The following is a 26437-nucleotide window of genomic DNA, read 5'->3' on the forward strand; positions in this document are numbered from 1 at the left end:
TTGCTCAGGTTCTATCCAGTTTGGTCTTCCAAATTTCCAGGGATGGAATCTGCACAACCTCTCTAAGCAACCTGTTCTGCTGCACGACTGCCTTCATGGTTCAATTTTTTGTTCTCCTTAAATCCAGTATGAACCTCTCTTGTCTCCACTTGTGCCTGTCACCAACTACCCTGGTCAGGTTTGGAATGATTTTTTTAAGGGTCATAAAGGAAGTAAGAGGAGGCAGCTGTGCTGTGTGTCAGGAGGCAGCTGTGCTGTGTGTCAGGAGGCAGCTGTGCTGTGTGTCAGGAGGCAGCTGTGCTGTGTGTCAGGAGGCAGCCAGACCTGCCCATGTGCTCCCTTCACACTTCTATGCTACAAATGATGAGCATGCAAAATTTATCATCTTTATGGTGGGCCTCCTAAAGCCCAGCAGCGCCCACCCCTGCCCAGAGAAAGCTTTAACACTCACAGGAGCTCCTGGTCACGATGTGCTCTCTCCAGTGCCTGCTGCTGCTCCACCTTTTCCCCCTGGGCTGAATCTTCCTTCAGCTGCAGTTCAGTGTTACTCTGACGCAGACGTGAGGCTTCTTGCTCTGTTACTTCAAGCTGTCGCTGTAGCTCTTCCCTGGTTTTCTCAAGGTTTGCACAGTCACTGCAGAGACAAGGCTCAGTTAGAATGAAGCAGCCTGAAGAGTCACAGATCCCATTTTCATCGTTGCAGGATGGAATTGTAGGGAGCACAGTAAGGAGGAACTTGCTCTTCCCCTCACAAGGTAACTGAAGAGGGAAAGAGAAAGGAAGGCAGGCTTTTGCCTTCATTCAGTGGCTAGGAAAGGGCACCCAAAGAACAAGAACTCAGAGAAGCAGCACGTCAACAGGGAGGCATACACACGGTAGGGCAGGCAAGTTCTTTGCCCATAACACCCATGAATGCCCAGAAGTGGAAGCAAATTGCCTCTAGAACACAGGAGAAGGAGGAAACACTCACCTTCTGAGTGCTTCTACCTGAGACTGGAGGTGCTGCTGGTGGCTGCTGGACGTCTTGTGTTCCTCCTCCAGTTGCTCAAGCCTTTGCTGCAGCCTCCTGCACTTCCCTTCCTGCTGTCTGTGCTGGTGCAGCAGGTCATTGATAGCGTCCTGCCTGGCAGAAAGCTCTTCTTTTAGGGCCTGCAAGGGATGGGCAGGGAAAGAGCACAGACAAGTAATAAGGAGCAGGGAAGATGGCTCCAGACAGATGAGAGAAGAAGCAAGCCTCACCTGAAGGCAAAATCTATGACAAGGGTTGAAGATCAAGGAGAGAAAAGCAGTAGAGCACAGAGCTGGTGAGACTGGCAAGACAGTACAGCACCAAGAGTGGGAAGGCTTGAAAGAAACCAGCTAAACCGGCTAAGCGGAGGAAAGATTTCAAGCTGAGGCATTAGCAGCTGAGCCTGTGACCAGTGGTGAAGACAAGCAGAAATTCTCACCTGTGTTGCCCCTCGCCTCCTTGCCAGTGCTTCCTGCACCAACACAAAGGCATGCTCTGCATCAGTGAAGCTCAGAGAAGAGAGGATGTTGCTAGACTCGACATGAAGGGAACTGTCAGCAGAGGTAATGCTGACCATGCTGTCATTGTCATCTAACACCACCTGAAAGCCCAAATCAAGCTGTTATTCTTTTTCATTCTATTTGCTTTTCTTTACCTAGTTCTCCTTTTCCCCCCCACTTCACCACAGAGTCATTAAAAACTCAGTTCTCTCATTCCCTCAGTCCACAAAGAAGTTTTGTCTCTACGGCTACAAGTACTCCAGGGATTTCTGAATACAGCAACTATAAACAAGAAGAGACAAGTGTGAAGTGGCTGGAGGCTGCCTGAACACCCAGTTTCTTGATGCTTTCAAGAATGATTTTGGTTTCCTTCAGTTTCTTAGAGCCACATACACAAGCACTAGATCAACACTGGAAATAGCAAGGAAAGGAAACATTAATGCTGCCCAGGGAAGAAGGAAGCTGATGAATACTGGAAAACAGCAGTGGAAAAGCTAATGTTTAGAATTACTCGGAGCAGTAGCACAAGAGGATAAATACAACTACATAAGGGGGACAAACTGACTTTGTGAGAGGCTGTGTAAGAGATCTGACATTAAACTTCACTCCAAACAGTGAAGTTTAGGACTAAGTTAGATCAGTTGCAATTCTGGGGAGATAATAATGGTCAATGAATGTAGTGTGAAGGAGCAGAGTTGGCCAGTGCATCGATTGAGTCAGTGACCTTTTATAAAAGTCTGAGGAACAAGAAGCATTGCTCAAGGAAGGTGAGGGAAGCATCCAAGCAAAACTGGAATACAGATGTCAAGTAGCCAACTCAGAAAGCACAGTCCAAGAGAGACTTCAGCAGGACGGTGAAGGCAAAGGTGCTGAAACTTCTAGCCAACGCAGCCTGAAGTGTTGTCACAGGAAGCCAGCTTGGAAGTTATAAACAGGTTTTATGTCAGAAAAGCGGTACAAAAATGAAACAGTCAGTAGCAGTTAACACAGACAGTATACAACACAGATATCTAGTCCCTGGGCTAGTCTGTTGCCTTCCTCAAGTGCTTTCAAATCAAAGTTACAGGGATGTGGTCCCAACTCTGTACCTACCTCAGTTATAGCTTTAATCAGCTTCTGGAGGGAAAGATTCTCTTCTTCGGCACTTTTAATCAATGAAGCTTCATATTCTTTCTCTAACCGACTTGCTTCCTGAGAACAGAATTAAGGAAAGGGTGGGCAGGGAAGAGCTGCTCCTCTCTGTAGCATTCCCATCCTCCGTAGCATTGTCACGCTGACAAGCCTCAGCCTAGCAATTCCAATATAGTCCTTCCCACATCTATTCAATTTCTTCTTTGCTAAAACTAAGAAGAGAAAGCCCAGCAGCTAGTTCTTACAGACTGCTATGAAGCTGTCAGTTCCAAGGAGCTTCGATCCCCAGAGATATAAATTGCAGACAGAATAGCACTGCTGGCACCTCCCTGAGGAAGACACCTGCCTTGTGTGCAGCTCCCCTGCCACTGCCTGCACCTGACTCCACATGTGCCATGACACAAGGAGTATTTGGGCAATGTTCCTGATGTTCCCACACAGCCAGCATCTTTGCCACTCCTTCTCTTGAGGAAGCCACACCTCCTTGCTAAGGCTAAAGAGCAAACACTGGGCTATCTCCCAGATAGAGGTAAAACATACTAGAAACTCCACAGTGTTGTTCAGTGTTTTCATGGTCTTCTCCTTCTCCTCGTTTTCCTTCTGAGAAAGTACAAGCAAGGCTGAGAGCTCCACCACCCTGAGAAGAGAAGGTCCATGTGCCATTCCAAAAGCATTGCCCACCATCACCTGTTAAAGAGCTAAGCAGCTCCCAGAAGCATAGGGGAGAAAGTTCAAGCCAGAAAACACCACAAAGGCAGCATTCATCTCTACAGGTCAACATGCTGGAGGTTGCAAAACGGCACTTCTGGCCCCAAAGGCCTTCTGTACTGACAGCTCCTTGCAAGACTGAGCACAGAGGTGCTACACGGCTTATGATGACCCTGGGCAAATTCCTCCCAACTCCCTTAGCAGAGCCCTGGGTAGCAAAGGGCTGTACAAGAGACAGCGCTCTCTTTACACGAGAGTAAATTTCTCAATTTCTCACCAAGAATCAGTTAAGAGCAAAAACATTGTAATATGCAATCCCTTTCCCAGTCTTGTCCTACTCAGAGGAGCTGCTTCTGTCAGCCAGACATTTTTTTTCTATCCTTTCTGTTGAAGGCAATAGTTTGACTAGGGACAGAAATAAGGCTGTGCCGAATGGCTGTGTTTTAAATGTGAACACAACTCATGTATGAATCCAAGAAGCAGCCACAAAAGATAATGCTGGCAACAGCAAAGTTGAAAACACCGTTACCTGTCCTGAAGCTCCTTCTTCTCCAAGTCCCCCTTAACTTGTACACACATCTCTTCCTGACTCTTCTGGTTTATTTTCTGTCCTGCTTGCTGCTGTGCCTGATCCTTCAGGACAGGTCTACCCAGAGTGATGGACTCCCGGAGCTGTACGCCACGGTTTAGATGGGAGCAGTTTAGAAGTATAGCTCCAGAAAGTCTCATCTGCTCTGCCTTCAGCTCTGACAGATCTCTGAAGAAGAATAGAGAGCAAGCTAAGGTTCACATCATCATCTTTATCAGCTGACTCACTTCTGGAAACACATAATTGTGCAACAGTAAAAGCTAGCAGGAAACAGGACATCTTTGTTGAGGACAAATCATTCATCTGACAATCTGGGATCAGGACACATCTTGACAGTTGAGCAATGACTACCGAATAGCTGAGAAATGAGTCTCTTTTCTCCTCAGAGGTAAGAAGCAGTGTATGGCACAGCCAGAAGGCTTCAAGGACCTCTAATTACTCTTACTAATTGTTGCTCCCGCTCTATCTTATTAACAAACTCCAACTATCATTAATAGATATAAGGAATTTTACCAAGGCCCCCAGCTTTTACACCTAGGTGATCAGCCTTAAGCAACCTATTAGCATCAACACTTGGATGGCTAAGAGGCTCATGATGACATCCACACAACAAACATTTCAGGAAGGTGGTGTAAGAACAAGCCTAAAATGTTGTAATAAAAAAAGTACAAATAACACAAAAATTAACCAGTGGGTCAGGCATACTCTACACATTAAGGAAGGCTTGTAATCCAATAAGATAAATGTCTGACAGTAACCCAGAGTTTGAAATTGCATGCTGAGACCACAAGAATGTACTATTACAGTTACACTGGTTTTGTTTGTGTAGAAGGCAACGGTGAGAAAGGAACCCCAGAGAGCCAAAGAACAAGAAAACAAAATAAATTGAATCAGTGCCTCTGCACTGCTTATAGCCCGAGCCCTCCAGTTTTATCTGAAAACCAGCATCAAACAAAATGATTCTGAAAATAGCCTAAAGCATAGTCAATCAGACTACCAAAGGAGAAATCATATCTTTAGCTGCAAGTAACATAACACGGAGGCTCAAAAAGCAGGTGTAAAGAGAAGCTGCTTTTTTCCTGCAAGAATTCCAGCCTCAGCTTCCACTCACCGGTCAGTGGCAGTCTTCATCTCCAGGAAGTGCCGGCGGAAGGTCACCACCTCACGCCACAGGTTGAGTAGACGGTTATGTTCACCCCTTACGTAGTTGTCATAAAGCTAAACATGCAGAGACAAGACGAAATGCCAGTTTAGCCTTCACTGCTACTGTACAAGTCTTTCAGATAGAAGAGGGTACAACCATTTTCACCAGGTCTCCTTTAGTAACTCTTGCAACTGGGGCATCAAGGACTGAACAGGCACCACGTAAGGACCCTCAGTAGACCTGTGACCTGACTTCAAAGAAGGGAACATCCATGCTTCTCCTGCAGGAGTGGCTACCAGCAAAGCAAACTGATCTTGATTCTTCATCTCGCCTTGCAGAGGTGTCTACGGTCTTGGTGGAGGAAGACAGAAATAAGTCCCTCCAAGAGCACTGCCAGATTTACTTACAACAGGCTATGGGTAAGGGAGGACTGTTCTGTTTTTTCTGTTGGCTATTCTGACTTTGAAAACACACAGACCTCTCTGGTCTCCACTGCTGTAGACAGAGATTTAGGAACTATTAAAAAGAAGAGTATTCCTGTGTGACTGCCCTACAGTGCCCAGCAACAGTGTTTTCCTTCAAGAGCAAGCAGTATAGTCACAGCAGGTGGGCATCTTCCATCACCACAATGTCCTCAGACTTCTCCATCTCACACCCGTCTTCTGCTTGTCAACACCAATACATCCTTAGTGTAGCCACAGCTTTCACACAGCAAGTTCTCTCTGCCAGCAATAAAATGCATTCCCATTCCACCCTGGCATCACGTCTGACATTCCCGTAACCTGACTCTACCTCACGTTCACTGCGCCATTCACTCTCCTTCAATTCCAGCTCCTCCCGCGCCCTCATCCAATCTGCCATCAGTTTTCCAACATCTTCTTTGAGGGCTGAATTAATCTCATTCGCTTTATCGAGGTGCTCCCGCAGGAAAGCATTCACTTCTGCCAGATTCTCACGCCTTGGAAAGGGAGAAACAACGAGGTCACTGAACACTGCTACCCACAAGCAGCATCGCCATAAATTTCCAACCCCCTCAACACCGACTTTGTTTTCAAACAGAGGAAGTAAAAGTGCTTCCTAGGATTAACTAAGAGCTCTCTGTGATGGCAAACTAATTTGCTTCTCATTGCTTTGAGTCTTCATAGTTGTAGATTTCCATCTATAATTTCACTTTCCCCTTTTCCTCTTCAACTTTGATGATGCCAGCACTTAATGTCTTGCCTCCCCTTTGTGCTGTCTGGTTGCTGGATGCATCACCTTTCTCTAGCATTGTCACTTACTGAATCACAGAATAATTTAGGCTGGAATTTAGGACCTTTAGAGGTCACCCAGAATAACCCCCCTGCTCAAAACAGAGCCATTCAGCACACAATGCTACAAATGCACCACAGAAACAGATTGAGGACCTGTCTCCCTTCAAAGCGGCTTCCCCACCTGCTTCCCTTGGGGAGACCAGGCAGCACTGATAGGTAGGTTTTCCCTCACTTCCAGGAGCATTCAGGATACCAAGTACGAGGGAACACTTCTTCCTTTTACCTTTGATGCTCCTCTTCCAGCTGAAGCAGTGCTTTCTCCAGGCTCTGGTCGTCTTCTTCGCACCTGCCTGGAAGGGATCCCTTCGGAAGAAAGGAAGTGTTAAATGTTTAGTTAAATTCTTGTATTCCCTTCACTACTGTTAGCATCCATCGCTTTCCTCTCCATTTGTTTGGTACCCCAGGAGCTCGTGGCTTCTTCCAGGCATAACAGTGCCATGACTATAGAGAGGAAGGGAGTTACTCAGTGAGTAGCTCTCCTCAGTCTCCCACGGTTGCACTCTCCAGCTAGGTAACCTCAGCTCATGACCTTGAGTGCTCACTTAAGACTTGGAGCCTGGGAATACTCTCCTACCCTTCATCTCTCAGGTTTACTTTAGCTGTGAAGCAGAAAGCAAGCACAGAGCCAGCTCTGTATGTTGAACGCCAGCACTCTCGCCTTCCAAAATGCTACGCTTCAACCAATTCTTTTTCAGAGACAGAGAGAGAATGAATGTAACAGGCAGTGTAGCCTAAAACTAAAATCCTTCTTGACAGGGTTTTCTGGACTGGCATTTCTGAGACTACTGCTTGCTCTAAGAATATCAACTGGACAAAACACCAATGGGCAAACTTAGAGCACTTCTTCAAACCCTCAGGTAGCACAATCTTGTTTTCCCCTGTCATTGCTTTGGGGGGCTTTTTATCTGCCTTAACAAATGCTACATACACTATCTTTAGTTGGATACATACACTATCCTTAGTTGCACACTCACCCCTCCTGCTTCCAGCTGCTGCTCCAACTCTCGACACCAAGTCCGGTACTTGAGTACCTGGATGGATACATGGAATGAAGGTGAGTAAATTCAGCTTGTAAGTCAGCTCCTCCTGTAGTAGCTTTTCTCTTAAGTCTTTACAACCCAAGCACAGCACATTTCACAGTGCTATGGATAGTCAACAAGTCATGATATAGGGATGCTTCACTTTATCTCATAGTAAAGACATTGAGACAGGGTTTCTTTACCACATAGTGCTTGTTGCTCACCCTAAGACAGCAATGGCAAGGGGAACGATGAGGCTGACTTAGCCATGCCTGCCCTACGGCCACCACGTACCCCAAATAGGCACGGCCCGACCTCCGCCCGGCTCCGGCCGCCTCCTCGCCGCCAGCACTCCCGCGCCCCGCGCGGGCCCGGGGCCACTCAAAGCCACCCCCTGCAGCCTCGACTGCTCCCGCGGGGACAGCGAGGCCACACGAAGGCGTTTGCGAGGCCGGCATCTTTATTCGAGTACGGCAAAGACCCAGCAGAGGCTGGGGGAGGCGGCAGCGGCAGGGCGGGCCGGGCCGCGCGGAGCAGGGCTGTACCCGGGGTCTCCCCCGAGCTCCGGGCTCGGCGCCGTCCCGCCCGCGGCTGCGCCGGGGGGGGGGGGCCCTGCGTTCGCCGCCCGCGCCCTGCGGCCCGTCCCCGCGCAGCTCCCCCCGGCCCCGCTGCTCACCTTGCCCTGCAGCTGCCGCACCAGCACCTCTTGCCGGCGCTGCGCCTCCTCCGAGCTCCGCAGCCGGCGCCACAGGGTCTCCCGACCCCACTCCTCCACCCCGGACTCCGCCGCCATGACCCGCTCGGGCCCGCGCCCGCCGCCTGCGCGACTCCGCCCCGCTGCGGCGCCCGCCCGCCGCCTGACCGGCCCCGCAGCGGCCCCGCGCCCTGCCGCGCGGCCTGTCCCGCGCTGCGGCGCGGCACCTGCCGGGGCGGGCAGAGCGGCTCCCGCTGCCCGCCGGGGCTGCTGCGGTGCTGCCGCCGCGGAGAGCGCACTCCTGGTGCTGGTTTTGCACCAGGAAGAGCGGAATTTACCGCAGAAGAAACTATGTAAATATCTGTCAAGGTTTAGAACTGTCGAGTTTTCATAGAATCCGAGACTGGTTTGGGTTGAAGGGACCTTAAAGCTCATCCAGCCCCAACCCCCTGCCACGGGCAGGGGCACCTTCCACTAGAGCAGGTTGCTCCAAGCCCCTGTGTCCAACCTGGTCTTGACCACTGCCAGGAATGGGGCAGCCACAGCTTCCCTGGGCACCCTGTGCCAGCGCCTCAGCACCCTCACAGGGAAGAACTTCTTCCTTATATCTAACCTAAATATCCCCTGTTTAAGTTTTAACCCATTCCCCCTTGTTTTGTCACTACAGTCCCTGATGAAGAGTTGCTCTCCGGCACTCTTGTAGGCTCCCTTCAGATACTGAAAGCTGCTCTGGGGTCTCCACACAGTTTCTCTTCTCTAGGCTGAACAGCCCCAATTTTCTCAGCCTGTCTTTGTGTGGGAGGTGCTCTAGCAAAGGCCAAAAGGCCCCAGAGCAGGAGAGTAACACACTCAGACCTGTATCTCATTAGCAAGAAGTTGACAATGAAACTAACTTTAAAGGTGTCCTGGAGTGGATTGCCTTCATGATAATACTAAAAATGACACCCCCTTGAGATAAGAGACCCCTGCCCACAGAGACCCTTACTCACAGACCATGTGCAGTAAAATAAATCCATATTGTGTCTTTAAACAGAGAAGGTAAGAGCCAATGAGTGTAAAATGCTGACCAATCACTGTACTACCTAATAACTTCTGTGGATAAATCTAATGAAGAATCCGGCACGGGGTGTGCTCCATTTGTGGAAATACACCACCGAGCACCCTGCGCAGAATAAACAGTGTCTCCTCTCTGAGCAGACTTGGAGTGTGTTTCCAGAGTTCCCTTTCAAACAGGCAACATTCCGGCAGCGGTTTGCTCCGATAAGTGCTGCGCAGAGACCGTTACCGGCCCTGGAGAACACTGGGGACAGAACACGCTGCCCAAGGAGCCTGGGAGAGAAGCAGCAGGAGGGAACAGCCCCGACACCAGTGTCGGCTGGGGGGACGTGGGGACACCAGGACTTGAAGGGTGGGAGCGCAGTGAAAGCAGGGCAGGCCCATTGCTCAGGGAAACCAGTGGAGCAGCTGAAACTTGCTATGAGAAGCTCAAACTTCAGCCCTTGTCTGCCATTGGCGCAGGAGTTCCAGTCTGGTACAAGAACCAAACATACGTAGATGGAATTACTGACTCTTTTCCTCCCTGGTTTGCAGCAGGAAGTGGCCAGACTGCAAGCAGTGAGAGAAAAACTGTTATGGGCAAGAAAATGTCACACTGACGGGACAAGGTACTCTGTCGGTTAAGCTTTATTTCATGAGCTCATGAAGAAATGCCACAAACAAACATGACAGACTAGTCTATTACACAAATTCACTTATTCACCACTAAATCATAAGGTTTCATAACTTGTAAGCCATAGCTCTTAATTTGTGGTGAGGCCATAACAGGCCCGTGGTGGTCCCGTGTCCCAGCTGGTAACGCCTCCTCCATGGGGACATCCTCACATGCTGCCCACGTGTTCCTGCAGCCTCCCCAGCACTCCTTGCACCCGCTTCAGTACCTCCTCCTCATCCACACTGTGGAAGGCCTCAGTGGGTGTGATGGGGAAGGGATGGCAACTCGGGTACTGTGTGGCTTTGCCATCCGCCCCATAGCCATGCAACCACTCCACCTCCTCTGCCAGGCCACTCAACTTTGGCTCTGCCACCTCCAGCCACTGGGCCAGCCCCACCAGCCCTGTTGGGGCCTCAAAGGCTTTACCATGGCAAAGTACAGCAGCCACCAGTGCCTTCTCCAGGGCCTGGTGCACCTTGAAAAGGACCCAGTTGTAGCACGAGCACCTGGTGTCATTACGGGCTGCCTGAAGGTCACTCTCGGCCTGCCGCAGCCACCGCTGGGCTTCTGGGATGGATGGAGTCAGGGCCATGGCTTCCCCATGGCACAACCAGGAGACATGGCCTTCCTGTTCCCAGCAGTGGTGCTGGGCAGCACTCAGTAACACCTTTGGCTGCTTGGTAGCACTCTGTAAGGTTGCCATGCTGTGACCTGCATTGCCCTTCACCTCTGGCATCAGCCTGCGGCAATCCTTCCGTGGCTTCCCCCTTGCCACAGCCTCCTCCTGCAGCCTCTTCTCCAGCACTGGTGCCATGACCTCCTCTGGCTCCGGTGCAGCACCCACCAGTGCCACATCATTCTCCTCCAGAACAAGGGCCACATCCCGTGGCTCCTGGCAGACCAGCATTTCACGCAGCACTGACAAGGCGTGTGCTTCCAGCTGTCCACCCAGGATCGTATTGATTTCCTGCGCTAGTGTCTCCAGGACCCTCAGCTGGTGCCGGTCCAACACCAGCTCTGCATGCCGGATATAGAGGAGCCGCTGGGCACCACCAGCCAGGCACACATGGACAACCCGTGGCTGGGAGGTGCCCTCTACTTTCACACCACGGTGCACCAGCACGGTGCGGATGTCCTCGCAGCACTGCACTTTCAGCTGCTCCAATGCAAAGCCACTATCCCCTTCCATTCTTCTCATAGCCCTGTGGCTCTGCCACTGGAGCAGGGACTCCAGCCCCATCCTAAACCATGGTGACACCAGGAGGGTCTGCAGCCACCTCTGCCCAGGGCACTGAGAACCGTAGTAGCATGGCCTCAGACTGCTCTCCAGCTGCTGCTCTGTCACCTCTGAGAGTGCCCGTGGCTGCAGGCGCTGTGGTAGCATTTGCAGCAGCCACCAGGCATTGACCCCAATCCCCGGCAAGTCAGCCATAAACACAAAGGTCTTCTCCAAGACCTTAGAGGTATTTGAGGACACGCAGTCATTGAAGTATAGCCTGTGGGATGGCTCTAGGCAGTCAGCAGTGCTCAGCAAGTACAGCTCAGACACACTGGAGAAATCAGGGGGCTCCACTGCCTCCCGCAGCAGCTGGAAGAAGTGGCGTGTGGCCAGCAGGACTGCCTTCTTCTGGACGGTATTGAGGGTCCCACTGGCATGGCTCTCCTGGTGGATTTGGGCCAGGACACGGCTGTAATGAGTCAGTGTGGGGAGCAGGACCACCCCAAGGTGTTGCAGGAGGTCTCCATAGACACTTATGTGGGGGTCAGGTGTGAGGAGATAGGGATAAAAGTAAGCCTCGTCCGGGAGTGATGTCACTACTTGCCTTGGCATGGCCATGTCCCCTGACTTGGTCAGCACCACAGGCAGCTCAGTGAGGTGCCCTGCGTCCACCTCTTCCAGATGGGTCTGCAAGAAGTTGTACACCTTCTGGAGCACGTTGGCCCGTGTGTTCACCTGCTGTGGCGTCTGGCAGGCTACCCTGCACATCTGCTCCAGGTTGGCCACCACCAGGGCAGTGGGTATCTCTACAAGGACTCCCATGGCCTCCAGGAGATCCTTCTTGAGTGCCAAGGACTCTGGCAGGATAGTGGCTGATGTCCACAGGAGCTCAGCCACATCTTGGCAATGGTAAACACTGCCCTTCAGGGCCACAGGCTTACTGCGGGCTGCAAAGGGGGGGTGGAGGTTCATCAAGTTTGGGGGGATGTCCGGTGGAGGCAGGAAGTGGATTGAGGCAATCTGCTCCAGGAAACTATCTGGGGTTTTTCCTTTGGGATTGTCCAACAGGGTATTAAGCTTGTTGAGCATCGCCTGCTGTCGCACCAGCAGGTCTTCAGCATGGCACCCAGCCTGAGTGGCTTCTTGTTCTATCTCCAAGGCCAGTGCCACAAAATCCTCCACAGAGAGGCTGGTGTGAACACCTACCTGAAGCAGAAAATTCTCAGCATCTTGCTCGTTGCAACCTAGCTCCTTGAAGAAAGACTTGGGCACAAAGCGGTGTTGGAGCCGCAGAGTGCTGAAGGACTTTCTGTTGACATAGAAGTAGGAGGCCAGGTGCAGCACACCTTGTTCATCAGGGATAAAGGCCACAGTCTGAAAAGCTGCCACAACAGCGTTCTCCAACTCAGCATCACAGATGTGTTTCAGCTCAAAGAACAAGCGCAGAGCTTCCATTAGCTCTTGTGCTGTGAGCTGGGGCAGCCGGGGCAACACCACAGTCTTGAAGAGCTGCTTGTCGTCTGTGACCTCCCACTGCAAATCCTTGGCCAGCAGTTGGTGGATCTTGTCTGCTGTGAGCAGCAACATGTCCTTCTCCACGTTATACAGGGCTTCGACACCCTGGGGCAGTTTTGGGAATTGGCTGTTGAGCAGCAGCACCTTGCGGTAGGGTGCCACGGATACGTAGTCCCCATTATACTTCTGGAAGAGAGGCAGGAGCTTGAGCTGCTGCAGTGCCACCAAATCCAGTTTTCCCTGCACAGAGTACAGCAGGACAGTCACATCCTTCTCTTTTAAGTCTCTCCAGTGGAGATGAGCTCTGGTGTCTGCCAGCTGTGAGACCACAGCCCTGGGCTCTCCGGCTGACAGTGTCCTTTTTTTCAGACAGCTGTAGGCAAATGCAGTAGGCAGCAGCAGCTGCCGGAGCACAGGAATGCCCAGTTTGTGCAGCACCTTGGCCACATCTGTCTCACACTCAAAAAGAACATTGGGGAGGGAGGATAGTGGCAGTAGGTGCTTCGAGTCTGGCTTATTCCCCTGAACAGGCAGCACTGCCACATCCTGGAGATGATTCATGAGTGACTGCATCTTTGCCTCCGACTTCTCTTGGGCCACTGTGCAGACCACAGTACTGAAAAACTTCCACAGCTCCGTGAGCCACTTATTCCCCTCTGTGGTCCAATTCAGGTGAGCCAGTGCCTCCTGGATGAATGGTGTGGCCTCTGGGAAGTCAAGCTCCTTCACAAAGCAAGACGGGATCAAGCCAGAAATTAACTCGTCGGCAAAGCGGTGGCACTGGAGGGGGAAGAGGTGGGCAAAAGAGCTGTGGAAGACTGGGTGGTGGGTGCTGAGGGCATTCAGGCAGCCATCTTGTGTGGCCAGCAAGGGCAGGCCTTCCAGTTCTGCCCTGTCCACATTCGGGGTCTCCAGGCAGTGTGTCAGCAGGATGGTGCAGCTCTTTGGGGTTCTGAGGGGTGTCTCAGCCAGCATGCAGGGCACGGGGAGTGCCAGGGCCTTGAGGAAGTGCCGTAGAGAGGCTTCCCGGAAGGCAACAGCTTCCACATGGGCTTCAATGAACTCCTGATAAATCTGCTTCAGGTGGATGAATGGTGGCACCAGGTTCATGTTCAGCCGCTGCAGCACCTCCTGGAGAGCTGGCTTAAGCATTGTCTGGAGGAAGTATGGCTCTGTTAGCACATTCCCACCACCTGGAGATGCCCAGGTCACTGTCACCGGGCTGTCAGGTAGCTTGCTAACAGTCTCAATGTGGTACACAGGCACCAGACGTGCATGACTCAGGTGCCTATAGACGTTCCTCACCAGGTCCTGAAAGGTGGGTAACACCTCTTTTACAACAGGGAAGAACTGGAGGTAATGGAAGGCCAGATGCTGCTGGCAGACCTTCAGGGACTCGTACTGGAGTCCTTCAGGCCCCAGGGCTTTCCACTGCCTGGTGAGAAAGGCACAGTATAGCGGAGCCACCAAGCGCCGGAGCAAGAAGCCATTCCAGGCTGCCTCTGTGCTGCTTGAGTCCTGGCGGAGAATGCGTCTGGCTGCATCCACAGAGAAGTTGGCATTGATGTGTACAGGCAGCCCTGTGGTCAGTGGCAGTGGGAGGGTGCAGAAAGCTTTGCCCGTGAATTTGTGCAAGACCGATGGCTTCAGGCAGGCAGCCACAGCCCCATAGGGCAGCCGTCCAGGCACCGGAGATTCCTCAGCCCCCTCCTGCACCCCGATCTGGGAGATCACTCTCCACACAGTGCTGGTCCTGGACTTGCTGGTTTTGACTGTCATCATATAGGAGACAGAGGTGGGGCTGTTCCCATCTATGTCTTGGCTCAGTCTTGCTTGATAAGCCCGTCTCAGCTCTGCATCACCATCTGTCAGCTTTGTGTCCACTCGCAGCCTCTCCAACAATTGATCCCCGTCTGGAGGGATCTCAGAGAAGACCACAGTGCGGACATGCCGGAGGAAAAGCACCAAGTCCTCACCTTCCTCAGCCAGTACTGTCTCCATGGCCATGATGTCTTGGTCCCGCACGACTGTTCCAGACACCCTGGAGAAGATAGCCCCAGTTGCAGTGCGGAGGGGCAGGCGGAAAAGGACACCCTGGTTCAGGTTGAAGAGAGAGGGTAAGAAGGTGCCATAAATATCTGGAAAGCTCCTCTTGAATTCAGGGGTGACAGCGAACATCCCACCAGGACTCTCAGTTGTGGCTGTGGGCACGTAGCAAAGATGGGGATCGAAGACACACAGGGCACTGTCTCCAGTAAGGAAGGCTGGGCAGTCAGTAAAGTGATAGACAGTGTTGAAGCCAAGGCCATATTTGCCTGTGACATTCTGCTGGCCTTGCTTGCCACCCACCCCCAGAAGCTGAATGCCTTCAATGTCCTGCTGCTGGAAGGGGCTGTCATTGTAGATGCAGAGAGCAGGGCCCTGCAGCAACCTCCATTTTTCACTGAAAGTGGCATCCGCTGGGTGCTGCCGCCGGTCCCACACAAAGTGCACAAGCCTTGCACCAGCATCGTCTGCATTCTGGATCAACTCTTTCACAATATCATGACCAGAAGCTGGATACTCACCCAAGATGTTCTTCAGCCTTGTAGGCAAGTCTTCGCGGGCACCAAATGGCTGTGCCCAGGGGCTCAGGCCTGCGATGAGTAGTTGGCTTTTCTCCAGTGCTCGGAGGCGTGTGGTAGGCACATTGCAGCGCTGGGCTGTGGCTCGGGATAGCTGTTCATGGCACAGCAGGACATCTCTGTCCACTGGCATCCATGGCATATCATTGAAGTGGAGCTTGTCCTGTGGACGCAAAATGCCCTCCTGGTCAGGTAGAAAGAGTCTTTGGGTCTGGTAGGCATCTGGCTCTTTGTTATCTGACATCAAGCCAACAGACACCAGCCGCAAGGCCAGAGCCAGCTCCGTGGGAGGCAGGGGCTCTCCAGCGTGCATCTCTGCCAGGGTGCAGAGGACTCGGGCATAATCATCCCAGGTGAATGTGTGACGCAGCCCCACACACTCCCAGAGTTGCTTGTAGGGCTGGTACTGCTCTGGAAGCTGGTAAAGATATGGGGCAGCCTCAAATGACAGTTTCTCAGCCACAGCCATGACTGGCACAAAGTGGGAGCCCACCAAGATGAAGGGCTTCTCTTGGGCCACTGCAGAAGCCACCTCACCCCAGGTGGAGTGATCTTTCTGGAGCAGTGTGTGCAGGTACTTGTAGCAGCAATGGGTGCTGTCCTGCAGGTTCTTCAAAGGGAGAGCATTGGAGCTGCAGCTCAGTGCCTGCAGCTGCTCAAGGACCATAGCTGCTGGTAGCTGCCGGTTCAGTCCCAAGAAGGATTCAACTTCCTTGGGGAGGCTGAAATTTTTCCCCAGCATGTTAGGAGCAAAGGTAGGTTGGATGAGTCCCACTAGTGGGGCTTGGAGGTGATGGTAGAGCTGGCCAGCTGGCAACAGCACATGTTCACCAGTGGGCAGTGTACCGGGGAGGAAGGGCACAGACTGGAAAGCTGCCTGCATGGTGTTGTTCACCCTCTCCTCCACTGCGTCCTGAAGCAGCTCAAGGATGCAGGCAGCCCTCTGGTAGCCTTTGGCATGGTCCTCAGTCCAGATAAGTTTCACTGTCTTTGCCCGTTCCAGCAGCTCTGGCAGGGTCATTTTGTCCTTAACCATGCCCAGCCTCTCCAGTTGATTTAGTCTTTCTGGGGAAAGGAAAGCATCCCCAGTGGGGAAGCGCCCATCCCTAGGGTCATATAAAGAGGCAGTGCGGCCTCTGGGATGCACCAGGCAATTGATGAGCTGCAGGTGGCCATGAGGGGTGGCAGGAATGCAGGGCACAGTCTGCAGCACTTTGTTGACATCATGATGGAACATATCCAGTGCATGGAGAAGCAGAGGGTCCCGGTCAGCAACAGAGAGGTCTTTCAAATTGGGAAGCACAAGCTCACAGTAAAAGCGGGGCCAGTCGTAGATGCCAGCATTCACCGCCTTCCCAAGGCCCCTCTGCACCTCCTCTGGCAAGGCCACAGCTAACAGGGGATGGGGCAGGGTCGCAGCAAAGACACGCTTCGCTACAGCACCCAGCTCGGGGTGTCTGACCACAGCTTGGTGCAGGAAGCGAGCGTCCTGCAGTGAGCACCATGAGCGGCCATCAGAAAAGAGCCTGAGGCCATTCCTGGATGCCACAGCTTGGTAGAAACCAGTCACAGCCTCTGTAAAGGGGTAATGGGCAGTGTTAGCGTCCGGCCAGAAGATGTGATATTCATAGTTCTCCAACTCACCTGCCTCATGCATGGAGCGGAGGTGGTTCAGTGCCTGGAGCCAGGCAATGGGCACGGCATTGCGGAGCAGCATCCGATTCCATTCACCTCGCTCTCCTGTGTCCCACAGCCCCTTGCGGTTTGAGAGGATGCTGAAGGACCCATGCACATGGATTGGCAGCCCTGAGGTGACTGGCATGGGAAGGTGGCAAAAGACTTGCCCCTCCTCGGCACCCAGACGTGGCACCCACTTGCCATCTGCAGTAGGGGCAAGGGGAAGGGCCACACCAGCCATGGGAGGTGGAGGAGGGTGCCCTGCCTGTGTATTCTTGCGAAACAGTTCCAGCACCTCCCCATCACCATGACACACCAAAACTAGGTAGTGCCACATGGTCTTGGATGCTTCCTCGCAGGCTGTGAGCTGTTCAATGGCTGCCCAGCTTGGGGCGTCCTCAGGGGTGCCCAAGTCTCGGATCTCTTTTCGCCGCAGCGTGGCCAGGGGCATAGTATCCTCTGCAGAGGTGGCCGTGTCTGGCAGCATCTCCAGGGACATCTCCCTCACCCTCCGCAGGAAGAGCAGCAGGAGCCGGTTAGAGCCAAGGAAGCTGGTGCCAAGGGACTGGATGCGCTCTTTACCAAAGGCCTCTGAGCAAATCTGTGATGTCACAGCTTCCTCCTCAGTGCGAAAAGGCAGGCGGAAAAGGCTCCCTGGAAAGGGTCCTGGCTTAGGCAGGCGGCACCCAAAGATACCATGGTAGGGCCAGAACTGCTCAGCAAAAGCACGGAGGATGCGTGGTCGGCTGGAGAAGTCCAGACGGATGCCAGGGCAGCCAGCCCTGGGGATGTGCTTGCCCAGATGGGTGCCATTGGGATCAAAGATGAGCAGTGTTTCCCCACTCAGCACTGCCGGCACATCTGTGACACGATAGACAGAGCAGAAGCCCAGCCCAAAGCGCCCGATCTGGCCTGCCTGGCCCTCCTTTGTAGCAGCCCCAACCCGTGTGATGTTACGGAGGTCATCCTCTGTGAACAGGGCATTGTTGTAGGCCCAGAGGGCTGGGCCATGGCAAGCAACCATGCCGGGATCTAGCAACCCAGAGGTGGCCTTTCTGCAGCATCGCAAGTCCAGGAGGAAGCGGCACACAGTAGCTCCAGCATCCTCTGCATTCTGCACCATCTCTGTGAAGAGGTCGGTTTCCTCACCGTACTCCCGGAGGATGTTGCGGAGCCGTAAGGTGATGGATTCTGAGGGGCCACAGGCAGTGAATGGCTCTGGCCCCAGCACCCGTGTACTGAGCAGCTCCGTGCCAAGGAATGTGGCTATACTGGATGGCACTGCCTCATGCACCACCTCCTGAACATCCTCCTCTGCATCCAGCTCCATATCCAGGTACACAGTAGTGGCAGCCGGACGGAGGGCAAAGCCCGACCCCTCCAGGATCCTCACAGGAACTGGCACCATGCCCTCGCCCCGGTGCCCCCGACTTTTAAGCCACTGCAAGACAGCTACAACCACCTGCAACTCTGCTGCAGTGCCAGCTCTGGAGCTGCGTGTGTCTATGTCCTGCCCAAGGCAGTGCAGAGCTGCGACTGCTCTCTCCTCACTTACCCTCATCTCCACGCCCCAAGCCCTAAAGAGGCAGCTGTAGGGCAGGAAGTCAGGGGGGACCCGGGGCACCAGCGTCCCCAGCTCCAGCTCCTCAGGATAGCCCAGCACGGCATCACGGGGCCGGACAAACCCAGCTCCAGTCCACACCACAGCATCGTCCGGGGCAGTCCCAAAGATCTTTAGGTTTTCCTGCATGTGCTGGTAGACAGGCCGCAGCGCGGCACCTACCTCACCCATGTCCCTGCACCCTGCCAGCTTCCTCAGCTGCTCCCACACTCTCTCTGGCGGTGGAGTCTGGCTCAGCCCCAGCTTCTTCTCTGCCTCTGGCCCAAAAGCATCAGTCAGAGGCATGGCAAGCCCCACCAGGGGCTGGTACTGGGTGGACCGCAGCTCCTTGGGGGACAGGAAGGGCTGCCCAGGCTTTCCAGTGCACTTGGAACGAGGCACCCACGGTAGGGCCTGGAGCTGCCACAGCTGCACAGTGCTGAAGCCGGACAGTGCCTTGGGGTGGTTGCAGACCTTGATCAATGCCTGAGCTCTGTCTAGAGCCGCCTCGTCACCCTGCCTCATGTGTGCTGCAGCCTTTAGGATGTCGGAAGGCAGCAGGCACCCCTCACCGTGCCGCAAGCCCAGGGTTCTCAAGGCACGGAGGACAGGCGGGCTGCAGAAGGCGGCTGGAGGAAAGCACTCGGGGCCCAGCAGTGCCTGCAAGGTGCTCTCGCAGGGGTCGTAGAGGTCTTGAGGACACGCAGGGCCATTGGGGGTCTCCAGGAAAGCCAGCTTGCTGCAAGCCTGCTGGAGCAGGGCGCTCTGTGCAAAGAGGATGTCTCCGTTCCGCAGCACCCAGAGCAGCAGAGCCTGTGTCTCAGCTGCCCGCCCTGCATAAGCACCTATGGCCACAGCTCTGATGGCCTTCAGCATCACTTGGACTACACTGGTGAGGGGCTTTTGGAGCCTCTCCAGGAGCCGACGGTCAGCTTCGTCTCGGCACTGCAACACAGCCTCTGGCAGCACCACATCTCTGGGCAGCCTCAACTCTGGCTCCATTGCCAGGGTGTCACCAGCCGGTACCAGCTTCGTGGGCTGCGGAGTGGCCAAGCAGGGCAGTGGGGTGAAGAGGGGCAGAGCAGCCAGTGTGTCCCTGTCCTGCTTTGTCAGGGATGGGATGTCTGCCAGGTAGAGCCGGAGGGTGTCCACATCCGCAGCAGGCAGCGAGGCCAGGCGGGAGGCCACAACTGCAGCCCCCTGCCTGCCCAGCGCCCGCAGGGCATTGAGTGGGGATGGAGGTAAGACATAGTGGGACAGGTAGCGGTGCCATGTGCCTGGAGGCACCACTGAGCAGCCCAGGACCTCCAGCACAGAGCCCACAGCAAGCGGCAGGCGCTGGTCCTCCCATGCCTGGAAGATAAGACTGGACTGGGGAATCAACGGAGCCAAACGGATGCTGGGGACATCCAGTGGGGAGAGGGCGATGAGAGGGAGCCCCTCCACAGGGCCCAGGTCTTCCATGTGGTGGGCCAGGAATTGCCACAGTGCTGGGAACCAGGAGGCTGGGGGCTGGGGGGGGCCTTGGGCTGGGTACCAGGTCACTGGGGTTGAAGACTGGGAAGTCCAGGCAAGGGGCAGAGCCAAGCGCAGGGTCTGGGCAGTCACGGCTGGGTCCAGCAGAACCAGGTTGGGGAAGAGACCTGTGTGCAGGAGGCAGAGGCTGGGTGAGGAGCATGTGGGACCAGGGACCTGGAAGAGGGGACCCAGGATGTGGGGGAAAGAACCTGAGATCTGCAGGGGATGGGGGGGGGCTATACTGGTGATAGGAGGACCTGGGCTCTGGAGGGATAATGGATGCCCTGAATAGGAGGAACAGTGGAACCCCAGTCTGGTGGCAATAGAGAAGATCTGAGAGGGAAAGAGGTGTAAGAGGGACCGGTATTTGAAGGCACAGAGGTCCTTGGCTGGGGAATACAGAGAGACCCAGGATCCAAAGGAGCACAGAGAGGATGGGGGAGTGTGGGAAGAACAGCAAGGACGGCAGGGTACCCAGAGATACAGGGAAATGCAGGTAGGAGAGGTGGCCCTGCGCTCAGGCAATGCACCGCAACCTGGATGAACAGTGACATTTGGGATCTACAGTGCTGCTGAATGGAATGCTGGGAAAAGCCCAGGAAGTAGTCTCAGGTAGGGGATCAGGGACCTCAGGTGTGTATAGGGAGCATCACTGTGGTACAGGGAGATACTTGGGCTGCAGAGGAGTCCCAGGCTGTACAAGGGTGCCTAGGGGTATAGGGTTTAGAGGGAGATCAGGGGACCCAAAGGCAGTACAGGGACTCCCCAACTCTTACCCGCCTTGGCAATGCCTCGCAGGAGGCTGTCCAAGCCTGGCTCCAGGTCTGAGGGCAGGAAGGACCCAGCCAGGCTGGGCAGGAGCTCCCTGTGGAGACAAACAGAGGTGCTGGGGGACTAGAGGGGTAACGGGGCACAGGCAGCCTCCTGGCCCTGGCTCAGCTCCCGCTTGGTGATGTGGGAGAGGAGGGCAGTGAGGTGCCCAAATGTCCAGGTTCGACTGTGGCCCCTCTTTCAGCTCAAGAGTGGGAGCTGTGCCCTGGGCAACCAGCTTGTGTGCCCACTCCCGCAGTGAAAGGGGCTGCCTGGGGCCACGGACTAACCTGGGACAGTCGCACGTGTCCACATAGACAATGTCTGATGCTGTTCCAAAGGCCGTGAAGGTCCCATCGGCACGAGGCAGGAGGGGAAGACCCCGCAGCTCAGCGTGGCACCCGTCCCCGGCCACGTAGCGCAGCAGGGCCAGCCGATCCGCATCCGGGATGCCCACAGCGCCGTGGCTCCGCAGCACCTCCCGCACGTGTCCCGCCGTGGCCTCCCGCATGCCCTGTGCCATCCCCAGCGCCAGAGCCCTCCTGACATGGGCCGGGACCTCAACCACGGGCTCCCCAGCTGCCACCAGCAAGGTCCGGACCACGCGCTGTGCGTCCCCCGCAGCCACAGGCAGCAGCACGGCCTCTGCAGCCCGCAGCCGCCCCGCGGGCCCCGCTGCGGCTGGCACCAGGGTGCGGGCGGCCGCCAGCCCCCGGCAGACGTGAGTCACCAGGCTGCGGGTACGGCCACAGCCGGGCGTGCGCTCGGGGTCTGGCCACATGCTGTAGGCGTCGGTGCCGGGCAGGGCCACGGCCACGGCAGCCATGTGGCTGTAGACCCGTGGCAGGAGGCCAAGCAGCAGCAGGGTGTTCCAGCGGGCATCTTCCTCACCCTCCTCACCCTCCTCGGGCCAGCGGAGGTGGCGGCGATCGTCGGAGAGGGTGAAGGGGGCACTGGCATGGACGGGCAGCCCTGTGGCGGTCTCATCGGTGGCTGGCAGGGGTAGGAAGCAGCATAGCCGCCCTTGGCAGGGCCCATGAAGGGGGTGCGCCAGGCTCAGCTCGGGGCAGCACCCCAGCTTTGCCCCCAGTGCCACGGCCGGACCCTCCGTGGCCCTGCCCGTGGCCACCAGCCACTCGCTCCTGTCCCCCACTCCATCCCCATGCAGGGCCACCAGGCACCACGCCAGGCTCAGCCCTTCATCACCTGATGGCCCTGGGACAGGGAGAGGCTGAGGGGATGCCACAAGGGTCCCCATGAGTGTCTGGACCCCATCAGGGGCCACATGGCGCAGGGTCACGCGGCGGACGTGGCGGAGGAAGAGGAGGGCAAGAGGGGCCTCAGTGAGGAAGGTCTGGAGGAGGTTATGGATGCGCTCGGGATGGGAGACTCCTGCAGCGATTCCCGAGGGCTGCCGGCGGAGGGGGAAGCGGAAGAGGGTGCCCTGGGGAGAGCCACGGTGCTGTCCCACAGCTTCCAGCCCACCCCAGAAGGGCTCGAACAGGCCAGGAAGGTCCTGGGCTGCAGAGACATCCCAGCGGGCGCCGGCACCTGGCAGCACCCGGCATTCGGGGTCCAGCACCCCCAGGGACGGGGGGCTCAGCACACCTGGGAGGTCTGGAGACATGGGAACCATGAGGCCTTAGGGATGGCATGGACACCACCGCCTCCTCAGATTATCCCAACCCGTGGATGTCCCAAGTGCCCACCCGCTACCCTCAACTTCAACCCCACAGTGCCTCCCATGAGCTGAAGCTTAAACCCAGTTCATCAAGCCTCCCGCAGTTTGCCCCTGCAGCCCTGCTCTCCATCGCCACCCAGCCTCCCCCCAGCATCCCGGTGCTTCAAGAGTCCTCACTTCAGACACAGCCCCCCATTTCACACAGCCCCAGTGACCCCCCATCACCCACAGTTAGTTCAATGCCTCCAGTACAACCCATATCCCCAGTTCAGTTCCAGTTGAAGCCTCCAGTGCCACTCACCGGTGAGGTGGTAGACGGAGGTGAAGCCCAGGCCAAACCGCCCCACGGTGCTGGGGTCCTTCCGCTTGTGTGACACCCCTGGGCTCAGGATCCCTGCCCAGTCCCGTGGCGACATCAGGGCATCATTGTAAGCCAGGAGAGCTGGGCCTGGGGCGTCAGGACCATGGGTTAGGGGACACTTGGGACATGTAGAGTTATAGAATCATAGAATCATAGAATGGTTTGGGTTGGAAAGGACCTTACGATCACCTAGTTCCAACCCTCCTGCCATGGGCAGGGACACCTCACACTAAACCATGTGGCCCAAGGTTCTGTCCAACCTGGCCTTGAACACCACCAGGGATGGAGCATCCACAACCTCCCTGGGCAACCCATTCCGGTGCTTCACCACCCTCACTGTAAAGAGCTTCTTCCTTATATCTAATCTAAACTTCCCGTATGAGTTTGAAGCCATTACCCCTTGTCCTACCACTACAGTGCCTAAGGAAGAGTCCCTCCCCAGCATCCTTATAGACCCCCTTCAGATACTGGAAGGCTGCTATGAGGTCTCCACGCAGCTTCTCTTCTCCAGGCTGAACAGCCCCAACTCTCTCAGCCTGTCTTCATACGGGAGGTGCTCCAGCCCTCTTATCATCCTCGTGACCTCCTCTGGACTTGCTCCAACAGCTCCATGTCCTTTTTATGTTGAGGACACCAGAACTGTACACAGTACTCCAAGTGAGGTCTCACGAGAGTGCGTAGGGGGAATTGCGACCCACACTCAGTGTCCCCACAATCTCAGTCCCCCCTCCAGGCGCTAAAAAGTCCCCCCCAGTTCTTTCTGTACTGAGTCCTCCCAGTAGCCTCAGTGCCCCCAGCACACCCCAGAACACCTCACTGCTTCCAGTTCTCCCAGTCCACTCTGATTGCACTTCACCCATATTCCCCCAGTCCTTCCCAGTGCCGCCCCTGCCCTTTGTCCAGTCCCTCCCAGTGCCCGTAGTGCCTCTCACCCTGGGTGCCCTCCAGCCCTCCTGTGGTGATGTTGAACTCCCGCTCATCAGACACGAACACGACCTCCTTAGCGCCGGCATCGTCAGCGTTCTGCACCAGCTCCTGGATTTGGGATTCAGGGATCAGTGCCCGGACACCTGAGCCCTCGCAGCCTCCAGAGTAAAGCACCGACCCGCTCTCCCAGCAAGGTCCAGGGGCTGGACAAGGACCACCCTGTGCCCTGCAACCCTCTGGGCTCAAGAGCGGTGGGTTCCACCTTGAGGGGGGTCTCACCTTGAGGATCTGCCCCCCATCGGGGTACTTCTGCAGGATGCTCTGCAGGTAGTCAAGGAAGATGGGTGCCCGCTGGCAGAATGCCTCCCTGCAAAGCAGAGAGAATGAGGGGCTCCGTGGGTAACCAGGACCCCCATGTCCACCTTGGATCCCCAGGATGTCCCCTTCTTTGGGGGTGTCAAGGGCCCTATCTCCTCGCCGGACTCACTGAAACAACCACCTCCAAGGATGCCCCCCACACCTCCCCAAGCCCCCATCTCTTCCTGGGATGCTCCAGCAGCTGAAACTTCTCTTCAGCCCTGCATAATCCCCACTTCCCACGGCAACACTTTGGGTCTCCCTGCCTACCCCTGAGCCTCCCACCCCACCGACAGCCCCCAGGGACCCCCGGAGCCCTCCAGCCATCCCCCATGTCCCCCATTGCCCCCCAGTGTCCCGCTGGTCGCGCTCACGCGTTCGGCTGCTCCATGGCCATGACAGGCACTGCCGGGGGGGGGGCGGTCCCTTCGCCTGCAGCCGCGGCAGTTTCGTTTCTCCGCAGCACCCGCCTCTCCTTTCCGGGTTTTTTAATCCCAAAATTGCAGCAGGGGAGGGGCCGGGACACAGGGGGACGGGAGGATACAGTGTGTGTGCAGGGCAGGAATATAGGAATATGGCTGTGGGGCCGTGGGGATTTGGCAATGGTGTGGGATACATGGGGATACGGCTATGGGGCAAGGACCATCAGGCTATTGCAATGGGAATGTGACTATAGAGTGGGGGCCATTGGGTGATGGGGTATGGCTGTGGGTTGGGGACCATGGTAATGGGGCAGTGGGGGCATGGGAATATGGCTATAGGGATGGGGCCACTGGGGTATGGCAGTGGGTCAGAGGTTCATGGGAATATGTCTACTGCACAGAGTACTGTGGGAGCATGGCTATGGGACTGGGGCCATGGAGCCATGCCATGAGGAAGGGCTTTGAGGGCATGGTTATGGGGCAAGAGCCATAGGAATATGATTCAGGGCATGCAAGACCATAGTGGTGGGATGGGGTCCACTGGGGTATGTGGGCCCCACAAGACCATGGGGATAAGGCTATGGGGCAGGTGGCCATGGGGCCATGGCAACGCGGTGGGACCCATGGGTGTACAGTTATGGGGTGATGGAGTTACATGGGATATAGCTATGGGGTGGAATCGCTGTGAGCAGGGGCACATCACCATGGCGTGTGGGGACATAGTTGGAATTGCTATAGGTCAGGGACACACTGACATGTGGCTATATGGTGGGGGCATGGAGGACATGGCAGTGGAGTGGGGAGAACATGGAGACATGGAAATGGGGTAGGGAGGAAGTGGAGCATGTATATGGGGTGATGGGTACAGGTAGGACATAGCTGGGAGGGGACAAATCTGGATCATGTCTGTGGGATGGGATTGCTGTGGGATGGAGGAGACGTGGCCATGGGTTGAAGGGCTGTGGTGGGATTGGTGAAAGGGAAGGCTTAGCTGCTCTCTTCCAGCTCCCCATGGCCCTGGTCAAAAGGTAACCATGAGCCCACCTGACTCCTTCAAGCAGGTCACCTCTCAGAGGGATGTCCCTGCCTGGTGGACCTGGGTCCCCATGAACAGGCAGCCAAGGACATCCCCCAGTCACAAGAATTGTGTGGGGACTGGGGGAAAGGGAGGATACAAGGACCTGGAGGGCACTGAGAAAGGCATCTTCAGGGCCACAGGCAGTGGGGAACAGTCCCACAACCCATCCTTTCCCTGATCTCCTCGCTCCCACATCACTCAAAGGTACAAGCAACTTCCCCTGTTTAATTAACCCTTCGTTATTGCCAAAGGGAACTCTGTCCACAGCACTGGCCAACAAGACCAGGCAGCTGAGGCTGGAGGCCAGGCTCCAGCTGTGCTGGGGGGAGCAGTTACTTGGAGTAAGGACCAGGGGAGGCCAGGATGGGTGAGGAATGGGGCCAGCCCTGTGGATCCAGACCTACAGGTAGAAAATATTGCTAATGTCGCTGTCCCTCCTCCAATGAAGGACACTAAAGGCCAGGTGGAATGAAAAGGGAGGAGGCCAAAAAGAGCCAAAAGGGAAGTCAAGTCACTTCCTTCCTATTCCACTCTGTGGCGTCACCAAACCTGTGCCAGAGCTGTGGGGAAAAGCACATCCTGGACATAGCCTGTGGCCAGACCAGCTTTAAGCTGATAGAGTGGAGATTTAGGTGAGCTCTTAGGCAGAAGTTCTTCCCTGTGAGGGTGCTGAGGCGCTGGCACAGGGTGCCCAGAGAAGCTGTGGCTGCCCCATCCCTGGCAGTGTTCAAGGCCAGGTTGGACACAGGGCTTGGAGCAACCTGCTCTAGTGGAAGGTGTCCCTGCCCATGGCAGGGGTTGGAGCTGGATGAGCTTTAAGGTCCCTTCAA

At 55.4% G+C, this 26437-nt stretch overlaps 2 protein-coding genes across 9 annotated transcripts in view; both read right to left on the minus strand.

Annotated features, from left to right (window-relative positions):
* The window catches only part of LOC115615140 (centrosome-associated protein CEP250-like), a 30050-nt gene extending 21726 nt beyond the window's left edge, over nt 1–8324 (minus strand). For 5 of the 8 annotated variants that reach the window (XR_003993960.1, XR_003993961.1, XM_030502955.1 and 2 more), the window contains exons 1-11: nt 8090–8324; nt 7369–7425; nt 6618–6697; nt 5874–6039; nt 5049–5155; nt 3878–4105; nt 3181–3277; nt 2602–2700; nt 1449–1610; nt 971–1149; nt 452–634 (exon numbers count right to left, since the gene is read on the minus strand). Coding sequence is in view for 6 of the 8 variants with exons in the window: in XM_030502955.1 (XP_030358815.1) it covers nt 452–634; nt 971–1149; nt 1449–1610; nt 2602–2700; nt 3181–3277; nt 3878–4105; nt 5049–5155; nt 5874–6039; nt 6618–6697; nt 7369–7425; nt 8090–8206 (1475 nt within the window). In the remaining 2 variants the exon portion in view is untranslated. Of the gene's footprint in view, nt 1–451; nt 635–970; nt 1150–1448; nt 1611–2601; nt 2701–3180; nt 3278–3877; nt 4106–5048; nt 5156–5873; nt 6040–6617; nt 6698–7368; nt 7426–8089 lie in introns of those variants that run through there. The other 3 variants (XM_030502959.1, XM_030502956.1, XM_030502960.1) reach the window with 3 other exon arrangements.
* Nucleotides 8325–9766: 1442 nt separating this feature from the next.
* Nucleotides 9767–24534, minus strand: LOC115615145 (sacsin-like). Its single transcript, XM_030502973.1, has 7 exons — nt 24482–24534; nt 24030–24117; nt 23756–23858; nt 22764–22910; nt 21072–22398; nt 20748–20836; nt 9767–20096 (listed from the first exon to the last, which is right to left on the minus strand). Exons 1-7 carry the CDS (start codon nt 24502–24504, stop codon nt 9985–9987), a joined length of 11889 nt encoding a protein of 3962 aa, XP_030358833.1. The 5' UTR covers nt 24505–24534; the 3' UTR covers nt 9767–9984.
* Between the last annotated feature and the right edge of the window lie 1903 nt (nt 24535–26437).

The sequence above is a fragment of the Strigops habroptila genome, chromosome 13 (assembly GCF_004027225.2).
Source record: "Strigops habroptila isolate Jane chromosome 13, bStrHab1.2.pri, whole genome shotgun sequence".
Taxonomy (NCBI): Eukaryota; Metazoa; Chordata; class Aves; order Psittaciformes; family Psittacidae; genus Strigops; species Strigops habroptila.